Raw genomic sequence first — 17828 nt, 5'->3', positions numbered from 1 at the left:
AGATAATATAACAGAGGTCCCCATATTTGTGTGTGTACATATAATTCATACCCTCCATATACTTATTTACCTCTATATTGGTCAAACACTAAGAAATAAATATGTAAATACGCCACTGCTCAATTTCTCCTATTTTCAAAGTTTATAATTATAGATGAACTCAATAGCTTTTGATCAATAAGATTTATGAAAAGTGTATGAGTATGATAACCTAGCATAAAAATAAAGACCTTGGTTTTTCAAACCAGAATAACTGGTGTGCCAGTTTGAAACTGTCGTGTACCCCAGAAAAACCTCATTCTTTAATCTTCATTCAATATTGCTGGGTGTGATCTTTTTACTGTTTCCATGGAGATGTGACCCACCCAGATGTGGGTGACAACTTTTGATTAGATGGGTTCCATGGAGATCTGACTCCACTCATTCCAGGTGGAGCCCTTTAAGGGGGAAACATTTTGGAAAGAGCTAACAGAGCCCACACAGCCAGAGACGTTTGCAGATGAATAAAGAAAGCATCTCCAGAGAAGCCATTGGAGAAGCCTGGAGAGAAAGCTAGCAGACATCGCCATGTGCCTTTCCAGCTGAGACAGAAACCCTGAATGTCATCAGCCTTCTTGAGTCAAGGTATCTTTCCCTGTATGCCTTAGATTGACATGGCAAAATGTCCCTTAGATTTGACATTTTAATAACTTGGCCTTAATTTTCATGGCCTTAGAACTGTAAACTTGCAACTTTCTTTTAAAAACCATTCCATTTCTGGTATATTGCCCTCAGACAACCTTCACAAACTAAAACAAGTTATAAGTAGCCAAAGGATATGAACAGACATTTCTCCAACAATATGCAAATGGTCAATAAACTTATGAAAAGGCGCTCAACACCATTAGCCATTAGAGAAAACTAATCAAAATTGAAATGAGATAACACTTCATTCCCCCAGTATAGCAATAACAAAATAGACAGATAATAAGTGTTGGTCAGGATGTAGAGATACTGGAACCCTCCTTCATTGCTGGTGGGAATGTAAAATAGAGCAACTGATTTGCAAAATGGTTGACGGTTTTACTCATAATATTAAGCATAGCATTATCATATGACCCAGAAATTCTATGCCTGGGTATATACCCAAGAGAAATGAAAACAAGCATTGACACAAAAACTTGTACACAAATGTTTCTAGAAGTATTGCTCACAATAGCCAAAAAAGGTGGAAACAGCACAAATATCCATCAACTGATAAGTGGAAAACAAAGTGTGATATATGCATACAATGGCCTATTATGCGGCTGTACAACGGAATGAAGTCCTAATACACACTACAGCATAGATGAACCTTGAAAACATTACGCTGAGTGAAAGAAGCTACTCACAATAGACCACATATTCCATGATTCTACTTTTCTGAAAAGCCCAGAATAGGTAAATCTATGGACACAGGGTAGATTAGCATTGTCTAGCATTAAGTGAGAATGAGAAGTTTGAGCAGGATGGGGTTTCCTTTTGTGATGATGAAAATGTTCTAAACTTGATTGTGGTGATGGCTGTACAACTCCGAACATACTACCCTGGCATTGATAGTTTGATTCATTCTTTATTATTCTTTATTAGTCTTTTCTGAAATGTATTTATTTTATTAGAATTTTAAATCAAGTTTTGAGGGATTTTTTTCCTCTGTTTTTCTATCTTATGTTTGTTTTCTATTTCATTAACTTCTGTTCTTATTTTTATTGATTCTAGCCTTCTACTCCTTTTAGATTTTATTTGCTGATCTTCTAGTTTCTTACATAGACGCTTAGATTTTTTTTCATTTTCAGTTCTTTTCTTCTCTTTTCTAAATCATGAGTCCTAGGGTACAAATTTCCCTTACTTGCTGCTGTAGCTGTGTTAGAGAAATTTAGTTACCACAAATCTTAATTATCAATATTCACATTTTCTCATTTTAAAAAATTTGTTCCTTGACCTAGGTATTTTTTGGAAGTGTTGCTTACTTTCCCAACGTTTAAGTATTTCTAGCCATATTTTTCTTTTTAATTACTAACTTAATTTCACTGGTTAATTTAATTTCCTGTGATTAGCGGAAATATTCTGCTTGAATTAAATTATTTGGGCACATCATATAGTCAATTTTAATAAATGTTCCATGTGCATTTCAGGATCATGTAAATTCATTCATTGTTGCATGCAGTGCTCTAAATATGTTAATTCATTGGCTTTGTTGCTTTACATCTACCATATTCTTTCTTATTTGTGTCTGGTTGATCTTCCCACTATTGAAAGAGTCAAAGTTCATTATTCGTATTATGAATTCGCCCATTTCTTTTTTTAATTGTCGTTTTTCTTTATATATTTTATGTTTTGACATCTTTCTTGGATTTTAATAACTATAATATCTTTATTAAAAGTTTACCCTATTATAATCATGAAAATTCCCCCTTTTTGCTCAGTTAATACAACTTGCTTTAAAGTCTACTTTGAGTGGTATTAATATAGTTACACCGGTTTTCTTTCATTTAATATTTGCCTGATATACATAGATATATATTCCATTATTTTATAGTCAACCTTTCGTTGTCCTCATATAAAAGGTGAGTGTCTGGCAAGCAGCATATAGTTGCTTCATCTAGATTGGCTTTTACTTGGAGTATCCAATCCATTTATTTCAAATGCAATTATTGATATAAGCGGGCTATTATCTACCATTTGCTTTCCTTTTCGCTCCTTTTTTTGACCTTCTTTTAGATTGAATAATTTTGTCATTCCATATTTTCATCTTTTTCTTTGATTTTCAGCAGCTTTATTATGATGTGCCTAGTTGTGGGTGGCTTCATATCTTTGGGGTTCTCCAAGTGTGTTAAATTATGTGCATTGGTACGTTTCACCCATTTAGAGAATGTTCACCCATTATCTCTTCTAATATTTTTTGACTGTTCTCTCTCTCTCTCTCTCTCTCTCTCTCTCTCCCTCCCTCCCTTTCTCTTCCTCTTTCTCTCCTTCTTTCCCCCTTTCCCACTCCTGTTCTTTCTTGTTCTCTCCTCTCTTCTCTTTTCTAGGATTCCAATATTGTATGTTACGCCTTTTGAACATGTCCTAAATGTCTTCATGCTCTGTTCTTTTTATCAATCTTTATCTTTCTGCATTTAAGCTTTGAAATTATCTATTAATTTGAGTTCTAAGTCATTAATTCTGTGTTCTACTATGTCTAAACTCATTTTAACCCTATCCTTTCAATTCATAATAAAACATTTTATTTTCAGTTGGAAACCATTCCTTTTATACTTTTTACATATATTACAATTCCCTGTTAAAATTTTCCATCTTTGCACTTTTTTTTCCTCTCCTCTATTTCTCTAAACACACCGATCACAGGTAAAGTCCTTATCTACTAACTAAATATCTTCATCATCTGTGCTTCCTTTACTTATTTTTTCATTATGTGATCCCATCACTTTATATGCTAGGTAATTTTTAAATTAAATAATAAAATTTTATATTAAAACTGCTTATTTCAAAAAGGATACCTAAATCTGGAAATGAGCTAGAATGAATCTACACTACAGTTGTGGTAACACTCGGTGCACTGTTTTTTTCTGTTCCTATGTCATGAACTTTCAGATTTCTCAGCTGAAAGTCCGGGGTGTCTTTGGTTGCTCAGAACCAAGAGAATGAGGGAATATCCACTCTGCTTTTCAAGATGTACAACTTAGTTGCTTAGCCTCCTTTCTTTCACAGCTTCAATATTGGGCAAATATAAGAGAGGAAAACCTGCCATGCAGTGGTGACCTTCAAGTCACCAATTCTGTCACACTCTAGCCCCAAAATATACTGCTTTCTCTGTCCCAGTATCAATTCTCTGCTGTGTCTATGTGAAGATTCCCTTTCACTGAGTTGGAAAACTTCCTTAAGAGAAAAAAGAAGCCACAGATCTTAGCTAAATTCTGAAATGATCCCCACTCTGTCCACAAATTTCCAATGTCTTTAATATATATATATATATATTTTTTTGGGCATGGGCAGGCACCGGAAATTGAACCAGGGTCTCTGACATGGCAAGCAAGAACTCTACCTGCTGAGCCTCCGTGGCCTGCCCTTTAATTTTTTGTGTTACCCAGTTTTTAAAGTTTTGTCCAGTAGGAGCACTGGCCTGTTGAGAAATCCTCCATTCTACATGGTAGCACAAGTTCTAGGTTTGATTCTGCACTTGACCATTTACTTAAAATAATGGTGAAGCTACATTGATATAAGTAACTTAACCTTGCTTTCCAATAATAATAATAATATTATTATTATTATTATTAAGGAGAGAATAATAATAATATAGTGGGTCTGTCCAAATTGTCTCAGTGATTTCAGAGCAAGAATATAACCTATCTCTTCTCTGCGGCAGGGTTAAAAATACATGACGTGTCTTGTTTTACCCAGAATACACAGGACTCCAATTTTTGAATAACTTTTCATGTAAAGTCCAACAGAGATTAGACTTTTGGGGGGGGGGGCAACACTCTGTGATTCCCAGTGGAATCTGGCCATGGTCAATATCATCTGACATCATCTCTCATGCAGGGTTGCCCAATCTACTCATAGAGAGGAGCATGATGTTTTGAATTAAATTCCAAATTTAGAATCTGAAACCTAGAATCATAAATTGTGTTCTGAAGTAAACCATGGCCTGTCTCATGGTTCCTTTTACAGCTCTAAATGACGATATTAAGAACGATCCTGATTGGCCCTGGATTGATGGCTATTCCCTAAGGCTTCTCATGAGCTCCTACACTGATCCTAAGCCCATTCCCTCTGCTCTAGTCCATCTGACTCCCAGGTCAATGTTAGTGAAATGAGTGCACTTTGTAAGAAAACAGCCCAGCTACTGGCCCACTACAGTGGCTGTTTGATTGAACCACCTGGCTCTCTGCTCATTCAGAGAAAGGCATGTCAACTGTTCAGGGTGGAGGATTCTGACATTTCCAGTATATTCTTCTCAGACCCTATGCAGCACCCTACAAATCAGAAGGTTAACTCTGATAGGTCCTTCATAGCAACTTTTAACTCAGACTGTTTTAGTTTGCTAAAGCTGCCAGAATGCAATATACCAAAATGGATCAGCTTTTATAAAGGGGATTTATTAAGTTACAAGTTTACAGTTTTAAGGCTATAAAAATGTCCAAACTAAGGCATCCAAAGAAAGATACCTTGACTCCAAAGAAAGGCTAAATGGTGTCCCAGATTTCTCTGTCAGCTGGGAAGGCACCATGACTGGCATCTGGGATCCTTGCTCCAGGTTCATTGTTTTGAGCGTCAGCTTCCTCTCTAAGCATCTGTGGGTCCTCACTTAGCTTCTCCAGGGCAAACTCTGGGTTCTGGCATGCTTAGCATCTCATGGGAAGGCCCCCTCTCCCGGCTTCTGGTTTCAAATGACTCTCGCAGACCCTATGGGTCCTTCTGGCATTTTCTTTTGCATCTCCATAAGTCTGTGTGTCTAAGCATCTGCTCTTTGTATCAGCTATCCAAGCATCTCTAAATGTCTATGTCTTAGCTTTCTCCAAAATCTTTACCCTTTTAAAGGATTCCAATAAATTAATTGAGACCCACCTTGAATGAATAGGGTCACATCTCCTTCTAATCAAAAGGTCATACCTAAAAAAAAAGGGCAGTGTGATGGTGGCTCAGTGGCAGTATTCTCACCTGCCATGCCGGAGACCCGGGCTGGATTCCTGGAGCCTGCCCATGCAAAAAAAAAAAAAAAAAAAGTCATACCTACAATTAAGTGTGTCACATCTCCATGGAAGCAACCTAATCAAAATGTCCCAGCCTACAATATTGGATCAGGAATAAAAGGGTATGGCTTCTCTGGGAAACAAAACAGATTAAAACCACCACATACTACTCACCAGATCATTTTTACTTTAATTCAGCTTCCTATTCTTCAGCCCTCTCAACCTCCCTGATCATGTCTTTTATGTCCCTTAATACCTTTGTTATAAATTTTCCAAACTTTTGTCTTTCTGTGCCTTATTTTTTCAGTATTTTCTTGTAATCAATATTCAGTTTTACTCATTCTGTCGTCTACTTATTTAATGTGCTGTTGCACTCATCCTTTGAGTTCTTAATTCGTTATTTCAGGTCTTGAATTTTCATGTGATTCTTAGTTATCTTTTCTGTGCCAAAATACCAATCTTTTCATTGTATTCCTTGGACATTGTGAGCCTTATTTAAAGTCCCTGTCTAATAACTCCAAAAACAAGATTCCCTGGGAGTTTCTTCCTAATATGACCCTTTTCCTTTCGGCTTTATTTGGGGGAGGGGGGAAGGGGAGGTGGAGCGCAGGGGCCAGGATTGGAACCTGACTCTCCCACACGGAAGCAAGCATTCTACCCATTCAACATTCCTCCTGGTTTTTGGTCAAATCTCTTCTTTTGTATGTCTGAATACTTTTTGATTGGCAGACATTATGGAAGAAAACTTGTATAAATCCTTCAGAAAGATTTCATTTTGTTTTTTCCAGGCACCTGATTTAGGGTCAAATCATCTTAAAGGGAATAGAAAGGGATAGTAGCTGGGCATCCATCCTTATAAGGAATGGCACTCTTCCTCTTTTGGTACAAGTTTTCTGGTTATTTAACAGAGTTCCTCCTCTTATCACACCCTGAATTATAATTTTGTGTTACCCCAACCCTGTGTGTCAGGCAAACCCCCTGTTCAGCTTTTCAGGTTCTCAGTTGTTACCTTTGAGTTGGCAAATGCCTCAAGGGAAAAGGGCTTCCAAATGCCCTTTACTTCTGAAAGCTTGGCTTCAAAAATTTTTGCCATCTTATAACTTTACAGTGCGTCTTAACAATATTCATATCTTCTAGCTCCTCTGAAGTCATTCTCACTGCAATGGTTTGTTTGATACAGTTCTCTTCTCCAACCTCGGAAGAGAACTCTCCATAAAGGTGACCTCTGAAGCTATAACGTTACACCTATATTGCTTTCATCTCTCACGCCTTCACTAGATTATTATTTAAAGCGGATTTCCTATTCTTTGGCCCTGCTGACCTCTGGTCGTATTGCTTTTACAGGAAACCAGACCCAGGTAGTGCCCGTGTGCAACCCCGCGGGCTTAGCGGCCTCGGAGGAGAGTGCGGCCAACTGCGCGAGCAAGGCGTCCCAGGACCGGGAAGCCCCTCCCACCCCTGTACAAACTCCCCACTGACTTGACTCTCTCCCCTTAGAGAGCAGACAGCTCCGCCTGGTGGGCGGGGACGGTCGCTGCGCCGGGAGAGTGGAGGCCCTTCACCAAGGCTCCTGGGGCACCATCTGTGGCTACAGCTGGGACCTGAGAGATGCCCACGTGGTGTGCAGACAGCTGGGCTGTGGAGAGGCCGTCAGTGCCCCCGTCGCTGCTCACTTTGGAGAGGGATCGGGGTCCGTCTTGCTGAATAGCCTGAGCTGCACCGGAAAGGAGTCCCACATTTGGAAGTGCCCTTCTGCGGGCTGGGGGTGGAGCAACTGCGGACATGCGGGGGATGCGGGGGTTATCTGCTCAGGTAAGGTCGGTGCATTGGCCACTGACTTGAACAATGGAAAGTTCAGGGAAGCTTGTGTCTGAACCGTAATTACTTAAAGCAGCTGTGAATGATGGGCCTCGTTTACTTTCTTAAGTTTCAACTGCTGGTCTATAATAGTTATAATCTAGTATCACCCCAATTAAAATCAAGCTTCATAATTTTGTTTTTTTATAATTTACTCTATAAAGGTATACATTTGCAAACCCGTTTGTGACATGAGATTCTCAGAGGGAGGGAGAGAGGTCGCTTCCTCCCGCTTCTGAAGGTCCAGCGTTTCTGAATGGAGTGTTTCTATGTGTACAATGAGACACTGTTTTGCACTGAGCTCGTAGGGAAGCACAGGGACTACTGTTAAGTAATCAGAGAGGAATTTATAGATTTGTGTTAAATTGCAATTCTCCTTTGCAGATTTGGACATAAGTATTCATAGCTCCTGTACTGGAAGGACCAAGGGGCTATGAATAAAATGCTTGGAGCTGTAAGGTTCTCCCATTGTTACCAGAAAAGATTCTTTCTCCCTTTTTTTTTTTTTTAGCAACTTTAATATAAACTCAAACTTCGGAGAGAAGCTCAGACATGCACTGACAAGGCATTGATAGATACAATAAAATAATAATTTGTGTTTTACGGTAAGAGATTATAGTGTTTAGACTGATGGCTTTAATGATGTAAGAGAAGTGCATTTGGGAGTGTAGTTGATAAAAACAGGTAAGAGCAGGTAAGGAGACAAATAGAGCTTTTGAAGAGGGTGGAAGGGGTTTTTAGTAGCTAGGGATGGGGAAGGAACAACAATGACAGCAGACAAAGGGCACAGAAAGGGTTCTCTGGACAGTACTGAGGACCCAGGTGTGGGGTGGAGAATGCCATGTGAACACTAGTGAATTCTGTAAGGCTGCTTGTAGGGAAGGAGAAGACTGAGTGGTAAGACTCAAAGTGGAAACATGAAGGAGTTCTGAGTGATGGAAGAAATTTTATTAAGCAACTTACCTAAAAACACAGATCAGACAAGGATATATCTAGCTACAACTTTCAATTTGCTTTAGAAGGTTGATTCATATAAATTAATAGCTCTCAGAAGGGGCAGGTTTTTTTTGTTTTGTTTTGTTTTTTTTTACATGGGCAGGCACCGGAAATCGAACCCGGGTCCTCGGGCATGGCAGGCAAGCACTCTTACCTGCTGAGCCACCGTGGCCCGCCCAGGGATAGTTTTTTTTATTTGGGCTCTCCAGTCTCATAAATTTTTCACAAGGCTTTGAACTGTTACTTTTTGTCTTTCCCAAAAGCTCCACAAAGAACAGTATTGTGTGGCAGTTTTCATTCCCAACACCTACCAAAGTTCCTAAAACATGGTACACTCTGAAAAGAGGTTTGGATTTTGAATAAAAGGACATGAAAGTGAATTCTCAATATTGCCTTCAAACCTCTTCCTCCTACTTACTCCACTCTCCCTGACACCCCCTGTGCCCATAACACAGGCAGGAGCAAGACAATAGAAGTCTTTGCCCAGAATTTGCTCTCTTCTTGTGGATAATTTGGCCATGTATAGGACTAGAGAATGCCAGCGTCTGAATTCTCAGCTGTTTGGAAAAGACTTTTCTGAAGAACAAAGATAAATGGAGAGAAACAGGGATTAGAAAGGAATTTATGGAGGGAATGCCATAAAGGCATTTGGTTCCCATTCCTTTAGCTTTCCCCCAGAAACCCACCTTGTCCATGAGATATGCCAGCTTGTGAAATATGAGTTGGGTTTCTGTCATTTGCAAATGAGATTCATGATTAATATTCTCTACATTTTCTTTTGAAAGCTTTACATCTCCCACAAAAGCCCCAGACAGTAGTTGCTTTGAATTATGTCTCCAAACTCAAAGCAGGAACTATTTACAATGCAAAGGGAGAAACTGTTTCAAGAGACCACAGTAAATGCTCATTCCAGGTATGTGCTGACCATTTCAGGCCTTTCAAATCATGCTCAAGTCTTGATGGATTCTGTTCTCCAGGATCCACAGGGAATTCTCCAAGTATCAAAAAGAAGGGCTACTCTGCCAAATAATTGATGATTTCATATCCATATAATAGAGGCTTAGGTGGACGAGCCACACGTCCCAGCTTCTGGGTTTTAGCCATTGCAGATTTGAAGAGTAATACACACAATTACAAAGTCATTACAAAGTAATAATAATTATATTATATTAAGAATTATAATTACTTATGTAAATGGTATCTTATTTTTAAAGAATAGGAAGAAAAATTCTATTTATGTATATATTCTTGCAAATGGAAAGATAGATAAAAGGAAGGATACACAGTAGAGTCATTATTAATCTTGAGCATCTAAAAAAGAAAAGAGAACAATTTTTCTCTAGATTCCTGTACACTACTGACATATCAAAAGATATGTACCTTTTGGGATTAAAAACTAATAAGATTTTAAAACCTTTATAATACAAGGAACACCTACTTAATTGAAGACCTGTTTGGACCATTGTAACCCCTATCTTTTGATTAGATGATCTTGTTTTATGAGAACAATTTATGCCTAGACCTGAATCACACCCAGAATGAGTATGTACTGTTTACATTTCATTATTTGTAACACAGTTCTTCAATCCCTGAAAATAACTGAGGGATCACTTCTGTGTAAAATCGATAGCTGATTGAAATTTCTGAATCACACATTTTTCTAAAAATATGTTCTGAAGCTTTTGGATATACATTATTTTGTAAACACATAGTAACTCATATTGCTCAATAAATATTTTTCAGGTAAATGAATGAGTTGCTGAGTTGACAATGATACTTCTATAGTTGTCATTTCCAGAACCTTGTCCAGCACAGAGCCTGATACCCAGTCAAGGCTCTGAGAACATTCATTGTATGAAATTTACTGTAATCACAGCCCTCTTAGGCTGTAGGAGGGCCAGCGTCCCATTGACCTATGCCAAGAGTAGAACAGCATTGGTGAGCTATCGCTTTCTCAGAAATGCTTCCAATTTCATCAAAGAAGATTATGCACAGGTCCCTGGGGAGGGTTCTATATGATACTCAAAATTACTGTCTAAGACAACTAACTAGAGAGGGCTGTAAATTATTCCAGGGAATTATCTCAGAATTTAGCAAAGAGGTAGTGTTATTCAATCTGAATTGAGCCATTACACCAGTATTCTTGAGAGCTAGAAGTGTACCATTTACCTACTAAAAATAAAGAAAAGTAAAAGACAGTGAGATTAAAGAATAGTTTGAGTATCTATCTAATTGAGCCAGTGACTCTAATTCAATCAGACACCCCTGGTGTCCTCAGTGGTGGTGCTGGTATAGGCCCTGCTTTGGAGGTGGCAGTGAGTGGAAACCAGAGTATGCAGGGTATGAGAGCCGACAGCCACTCCATTCTATTCTGTTCTGGATGAAGAGAGGGTCATTGCTGTACCTCATTCTGGCCAACAATGTCAGCAGCTATTTTTAGATAATATCACTTCTGTTCTTTAAAGTTTAGTCAATGCAATTTGGCCTTTTTGTATCAGGAAACTTTGCATTTTGGCTTTTCAGATGAGGTACATTGTTATCATTATTTTCTAATCAGGATATAAATTGAGAATGGCCTTATGGAAACAGTTTAGGAATCCAGGCTGCATGTCAATACATCAATACGAGAGTAGAACAGGAGGATGTCTAAATAAAATGTCTAATAAGTAATTAGATTAATGGTTTTAGTGCTCATTATATTTCAGCGATTTACCTTGAAAACAAAACTTTACTGAGCATCTACTCTGCTTTCTCTTAAGGAAGACAACCCCCACTGAACGTCTTCATTACTTATACACCTACTTACTGTTATATAACAAAATCAATAGCTGTAGGTCAGATGTGTGCCAAAAACCCGCAATCCATAGTTGAAATTATTTCCTGATTGTCTTCAGTAGGTAACCCATATATTCTTCAAACTCATCTGTTAGTAACAAAATACTCTCTCAAAAGAAAAAAGCATGCACGCAATCTTAAATCTCTTAATAATTTCTGATCTAATTCCTAAATTTTCTTCCTTTCTTATGTAATGAGAATAATAATGTAAAGAGCATGATGATTTTAGTCATGATAACGTGGTTTTTAACTGTCTTCCACTATTCAGGGGGCCTGTTTCTCATGTCTAAAGAAAGAATAAATATAAACTGTGATGGTTGGTTAATACTGAAGATTTTTCACTCATTAACAAATATTACATTAGTTGGTATTATGACACAGGAACTGAGCTAGTTCCTGGGGATAAAATAGTGAAAAAGATAAATCTAATTATTTGCCCTGATTGAGCTTATAGTCAATAAATAGATTTAGATCTTATATTGATCAATTGCTAAGTTCTATAGAATCTTTACCCTAATATTTAATACTCTCTATTCCTCCATTGTTTGTTTCAGCCATCTTTTATTTTCTAAACTATTTACTTTGCCACCCAAAACCTCCACTTTCTCTCTCCTTTGCCTTTTCTACTATATTAGCACTGTGCTGTGGTGGTTATGGCAGAATATCCAGATGGTATGGGTAGGTTATAGAAAATAAAAGAACCATGTCAGTTCTTAAGGATTGAATTGCTTTATTTCTACACTCAGTTTTGTGAAAGGATTTATGGAAGAGAAATTAAGTCACCACAGCAGCATGAGGCATTTTGCTTGAGAGAAAGTCCTGTTAAATCTAATGTGGTACCCTGCGCAATTTGGCTGGGTAATGCCCCTGCCACCCCAACCTGGTCAATTCTTTTAAGATTATTTTCTCTTGTCTGAATCAGAAAAAAAAATGGGAAAGGCTGGCAGGTTAGGGGTGGATGGGAGGGACACAGAGTGATGAAATATTTTTAAAAACTTGCTTAATAAGTATTTTTCACAGATATTTGTCTTTTATCCATATTGAGGCTTTTACAAGTTGGAGGGCTCCAAATTACGGCTTATTTGCTCTCTTCTTTCTTCATCTTCCTTCCTTTTTTGCAGCATGTCGGATTCTTGAGAACCCCAAAAGGAGAACAATACAAACTTAGCATAGCGATAGGATTAAAATACATCAATTTAGATATAGATAGATGATGGTGATATATAGATAAATATACCTATAGATGTAGATATAGATGATAGAACAATATAACAATTGTGGCAAAATGCCAAAAGTTGGTAAATTTGGGTATCTGGGTGGGGGTTATGTTGGAGTTCTTTGTATTGCTTTTGGGTTATTTTTGCAACTTTCCTGTAAGTTCAAACTTATTTCAAAGTAAAAACAACATCAATTACTATCACACTTAAGCATTTGCTAAGACGCTCATATCTTGGAAGCAAAACCCCATATTAAACAATCAGAATACTCGTCTGTCTCGCATACTCTCATTGAGAATTTACTCTCTCCCAAGTTTATTGGCAAATCCTGGAGTTTCAACAAAGCTGGCTAGGACCACTAACCCCTTCCTTCACGCCTATGACTCTCTGAACTCATCTGTGTACAATTTCTTTTCCATATAGGTAACCTAAGAAATTCTTGGAATTCTTCACCATCAAAAATTATCAGAAAAATAAAATGTGAAACCACAGAAGTGGACTAGTTATAGTAGTCCACTTTTAATATAATATATTTCTTCTCTTGAGCCATCAATCTTTCTACAGTTTGTCATTCATTCATGGTTCATCTCGCAGGATTTGGCCACTCCTCAGTCACTTGAGGATTGCACAAGAGAGAGCTGGTCAGAATTCTAGCTCCAGAAGGATGGCTTTCTAACCTTGTCTGACTGACCTTCTCATACTCTATATCCTGTTCTTGTTTGTTTCTTTGTTTTTCACCTCTGAGTTGGTTCTGCTCTTCATATCTTTGCACCTAAGTTTGAATGCCCACCTCCTTTGCAGTTTTCTTGGGCTCTGTAATTCCCAGGCCCCTATATGAGGAATTTACTTCCCTGATTCCAAAGTGTATATTCTTTGGATTCAGCCATTCTGAACTGATCCTGCAAAGTCCTCCTGGATCTTTCTCACTCATGGATGACTTATCCTGACACCAACCATCAAATCCTCCCCCCATGCCCCACCCCTGAGAGAAGAAAACTTTCACACCATCGCCTGTGACATATCATTTCCAAGTGCCAAGTAAGGACGTGAACACTTCCTGGGTTTGTTTTTTCTCCCTTAGGATTTGTGCGTCTGGTTGGAGGGAATGGACCCTGTTCAGGGCGAGTAGAAGTGCACTCTGGAGGAGGCTGGACTCCAGTGCCTCATAGGGAATTCACATTGCCCACTGCCCATGTCATCTGTGCAGAGTTACAGTGTGGCAAGGCTACATCTGTACAGGGGGACATGTCCTTCAGAGACACTGACGGTCAGGTCTGGGCTGAAGGATTCCAATGTCAGGGGCAGGAGCAGCAGCTCTCATTCTGCCCCAGAACATCCTGCCCTGAGGGCACGTGTCACCACGGCGGAGCTGTTCAGATTGTCTGCTCAGGTGAGACTTGCAACAGGGCTTTGACCTGCCCCCATACCCTGCTAGTATAAGAAAAACATGAGATTTTGCTTAAACCCTGTCTTCTCCTCCCAGAGTACACAGAAGTGCGGCTCATGAAAAATGGTACCTCTCAGTGTGAGGGACAAGTGGAGATGAATATTTCTGGAGCCTGGAGAGCACTCTGTGCCACCCACTGGAATATGGCCAATGCCAATGTTGTTTGCCGTCAGCTCGGCTGTGGAGTCGCCAACTCGATCTCAGAAGGAACATACTTTGTGGAGGGAGATGATCCGGTTTGGAAACACCGATTTCACTGCTCAGGGGCTGAGTCCTTTCTGTGGAATTGCCCTTTGACTGCCCTGGGGATGCCTAACTGTGCCCATGGAAACACAGCCTCTGTGATCTGCTCAGGTAAGAGAGAGGTAAGGGCTAACCGGTACTTGGGGTGCCTCTTGAGTGGAATTTCTTGAAGAGCAGGGAGTGTACAAAAGCTGGCTTCAAAAATAAGACATTCTGTGATGAAAATGTGGCTCTTCTCATTGTTCATTCTTCCATCAGATTGGAGTCAAGGGTGTTATAAGGAATACTATATTTTGAAAGATAACCATTATTAAGTATATTTAAATATAATTTATAGAGAAAAGTGTATAAACAACATGCATATAGCTCAATGAGTTATAATAGCATGAACACAGTTCTGACAAGGAGCTGCACCCAGAAGACACTTGCCCACCCCAGCCATGCCGGTGCCCTCCTCCTCTCCAAAGTGGTTTCATTCTCCCAAACTCTACTACTGTAACATAGTTTTGATTGTTTTATAACTTTATATAAAGCCATATAGTGTGTTCTTATCTTGAATACAACTCCTTTGCGCACTATATTTGCTGTTTATATTTTAACTTTATCTAAAATCCTGCAATATGTTCTCTGTTGTGTTTAATATCTTTGATTCAATACTAGGTTGTGATTCATCTATATTGTTTAATAGCAGAGCTTCATTCATAATTATTCATACTATCCATAACTATTGCAGTAATCATTGCACTGAATGACCACATAAGGATGTATTGATTCATTCAGTTAATGACAGAAATTTCAGTTATTTCCAGTTCTTGACTACTGCATATAATGATGCTACAAATAACTGTGACAATAACTTTTGGATAAAATATGTATGTATTTATTTTGTAGGTTTAACCCATGGCTTTTTGTTTTCACTCTCTTCACAGTGTCACAGTGTTTTCTGATTAGTGGGTTCTTAATTTTAATGAAGTACAATTTATCACTTTTTCCTGTCCCTTAGTTGCTTCTTATGTCCTTTTTAAGAGAACTTCACCTACTGTAAGATCCTAAAGATGTTCTCCTACAGTATTTCACACAGGTTTACTTATTTTTCTTTCACATTTTTTTTTGCATATAATTGTATAAACCTTCTGGAATTGGTATTTGTGTATGGTGTGATACAGGGATCACATTTTATATTTTTATACGGGTATCCATATTAAGGGACTCAGGATCCTTTGCTAAAAAGAGTCATTTTCCCCACTGTAGTGTCACCTCTGTCATCATCTGAGCTTTTCCGAGACTCCTTATTCTGTTCCATCATATCATTGTCTCTCCTTGTTTCAATACCACACTTCCTTAATTATTGTGACTTTACAGTAAGTCTTGATATGTAGTAAAATAACTCCTCTCATTTTGTTGCTTTTCTTCCTGAGTGTGTTGGCCATTGTTAGTAATACATTCCAGAATCAGTTTGTCCTTTACACCAAAAAAAAAATTCATGATGGTATTTTGATTGAGATTGGTTTTAATCAACATATGAATTTGGAGATCATTGGCTTTGACAATATTGAGTGCTCCAATTCATTCACAAGTTAGAACCCTCCATTAAGTTAGGGCTTCTTTAATTTTTCTCAGAGGTCTTGGACATCTTTTTCTAAGTTTTCTTCTAGGTAATTTATTTGTTATGGTGTCTTAAATATATCTTTTGAATTTTATTTTATACTGTTTGTTTACATTATTTAAGAATAAAATTGATTTTTGCATTTATTTTGTATATTAGTTTGTGTATAGTGATGTTACTAAATTGACTTCTAATAATCTAACTGTAGATTATTTTGGTTTTTCTGCATTCATGCATTTTATGCAGCCATGTCTACAAATTATTATAATTTATTTCTTCCTCTTCAATTCTTATAATTTTTATTTCTTTTTCTTGCCTTATTGAACTTATATTGATCTCCAGTTAAATGCTGAATAAGAATAGTAATAACAGACATCATTGTATTGCTCTCATCTTCAGGCAGAATCTTTCAATATTCCACACTAACTGAGATATTTGTTCCAGGGTTTTGTATATGGCCTTTACCAGGGAAACCCCTCCTATTTCCAGTATGCTAAGAGATTTTCTCATTCGTTGGTGTTGACTTTTATCAATTTTTTTCATAACTAATGGCATGATTATGTGATTCTTTTCTTAATGTGAATATGGTTTTCAAATGTTGCATTAATGTTGCATTTCTGGAACAAACACCACTTGATCTGGTATATTCTTTATATACATCTCTGGATTCAATTTGCTAATATTTTCTTCATGAATTCTGCGTCTATATGGGTTAAAGACATTGGTCTGTAATTCTCCTTTCTAGGCTCATTTTGTTGTTAAGACTTTGCTGTACCCATAAAATGAGGTGGGAATTTTTCCCTCCTTTTTTATTCTCTGGAAGAGTTTCATATTAATTCTTTTTTTTTTTAATGTGTGTTGTTTAATTTTTATTTTTAAATAATCAATAATCTTACAGAAAATTTGTAGGAATAATGTAAAGAACTCTCTTACAACTTTCACCCATATTCACAACTTAACATTTTGCATACATATGTATTATCGTGCAAGTACATATACACATAAACATGTATATATTTTTTGGGGTATTTTTTCCCTGCACCACTTGAGAATAGCTTACAAACATCATGCCCCTTTACTCCTAAGTACTCCAACTCTCATTTCATAAGCACAAGGACATTTACACACCTAACAACTATATAGTTATCAAATACAGGAAATTTAAAATGACACTGTATTATTAGCTATGTACCACAAAAGCCATCTAAGCCTGAAATTTCTGTGCTTTTTGTTTGTTTGGTTGGTTAGTTTGGTTTGTTGTTGTTGAAGGGTTTTAACTACAAATTAAATATCTTTAATAAATTCAAGGTTTTTCAGATCTTCTGTTGTTTCTTATGTCATTTTTATTAAGTAGTGCTTTTTCAATGTATTTGCTATTTCAGCTAAATATTCAAAAGTATTGGCAAAATATTTATTATGAAATGCCCTTATCATTTTAATGCCTGTAGGCTCTGTAGATTACAAAACTTTTTCATCCCTAATCAATCATGCTAAGAGATTATCTAGTTTTATGTCTTTGGATTAATTTGGGTTATCTGGTTTTTTTCCTATTGTATATTTGCCTTTTATATCATTGATATCTATGATTATTTTTATTATTTCTTTTATCTGCTTTCTTTTACTTGATATTCTTTTATCTTCCAAATGTAAATGCTTAATTGTTGATTTTCATACTTTATTTTTATTATATCTGTTTAAGCTTTAAATTTGACTCTAATCACAAATTTAGCTACACTGTATATGTTTGGATTTGTTGTATATTTATTATTATTTAAATAAAAAACCATTCTAATTTATTTTATTTAAAGCTTTATTTCTTAATTTCCAAACTATTTAAAAAATTAGTGTCATTAATTTTTAGCTCAATTGCACTGTAGGCAGAGAAACTACTCTGTATGATATCAACCATTTGAAAT

At 37.2% G+C, this 17828-nt stretch overlaps 1 protein-coding gene across 1 annotated transcript in view; it reads left to right on the top strand.

Annotated features, from left to right (window-relative positions):
- LOC143690479 (antigen WC1.1-like) overlaps positions 1 to 17828 on the top strand; it is a 35867-nt gene that overhangs the window by 3684 nt on the left and 14355 nt on the right. Inside the window, exons 2-5 of the mRNA XM_077168207.1 lie at positions 7056 to 7115; positions 7209 to 7523; positions 13698 to 14006; positions 14100 to 14417. Coding sequence (XP_077024322.1) covers positions 7056 to 7115; positions 7209 to 7523; positions 13698 to 14006; positions 14100 to 14417 — 1002 coding nt within the window. The remainder of the gene's footprint in view (positions 1 to 7055; positions 7116 to 7208; positions 7524 to 13697; positions 14007 to 14099; positions 14418 to 17828) is intronic.

The sequence above is a fragment of the Tamandua tetradactyla genome, chromosome 7 (genome assembly GCF_023851605.1).
Source record: "Tamandua tetradactyla isolate mTamTet1 chromosome 7, mTamTet1.pri, whole genome shotgun sequence".
In the NCBI taxonomy this organism is placed as follows: domain Eukaryota; kingdom Metazoa; phylum Chordata; class Mammalia; order Pilosa; family Myrmecophagidae; genus Tamandua; species Tamandua tetradactyla.
This window is presented reverse-complemented; position numbering and strand designations above follow the sequence as displayed.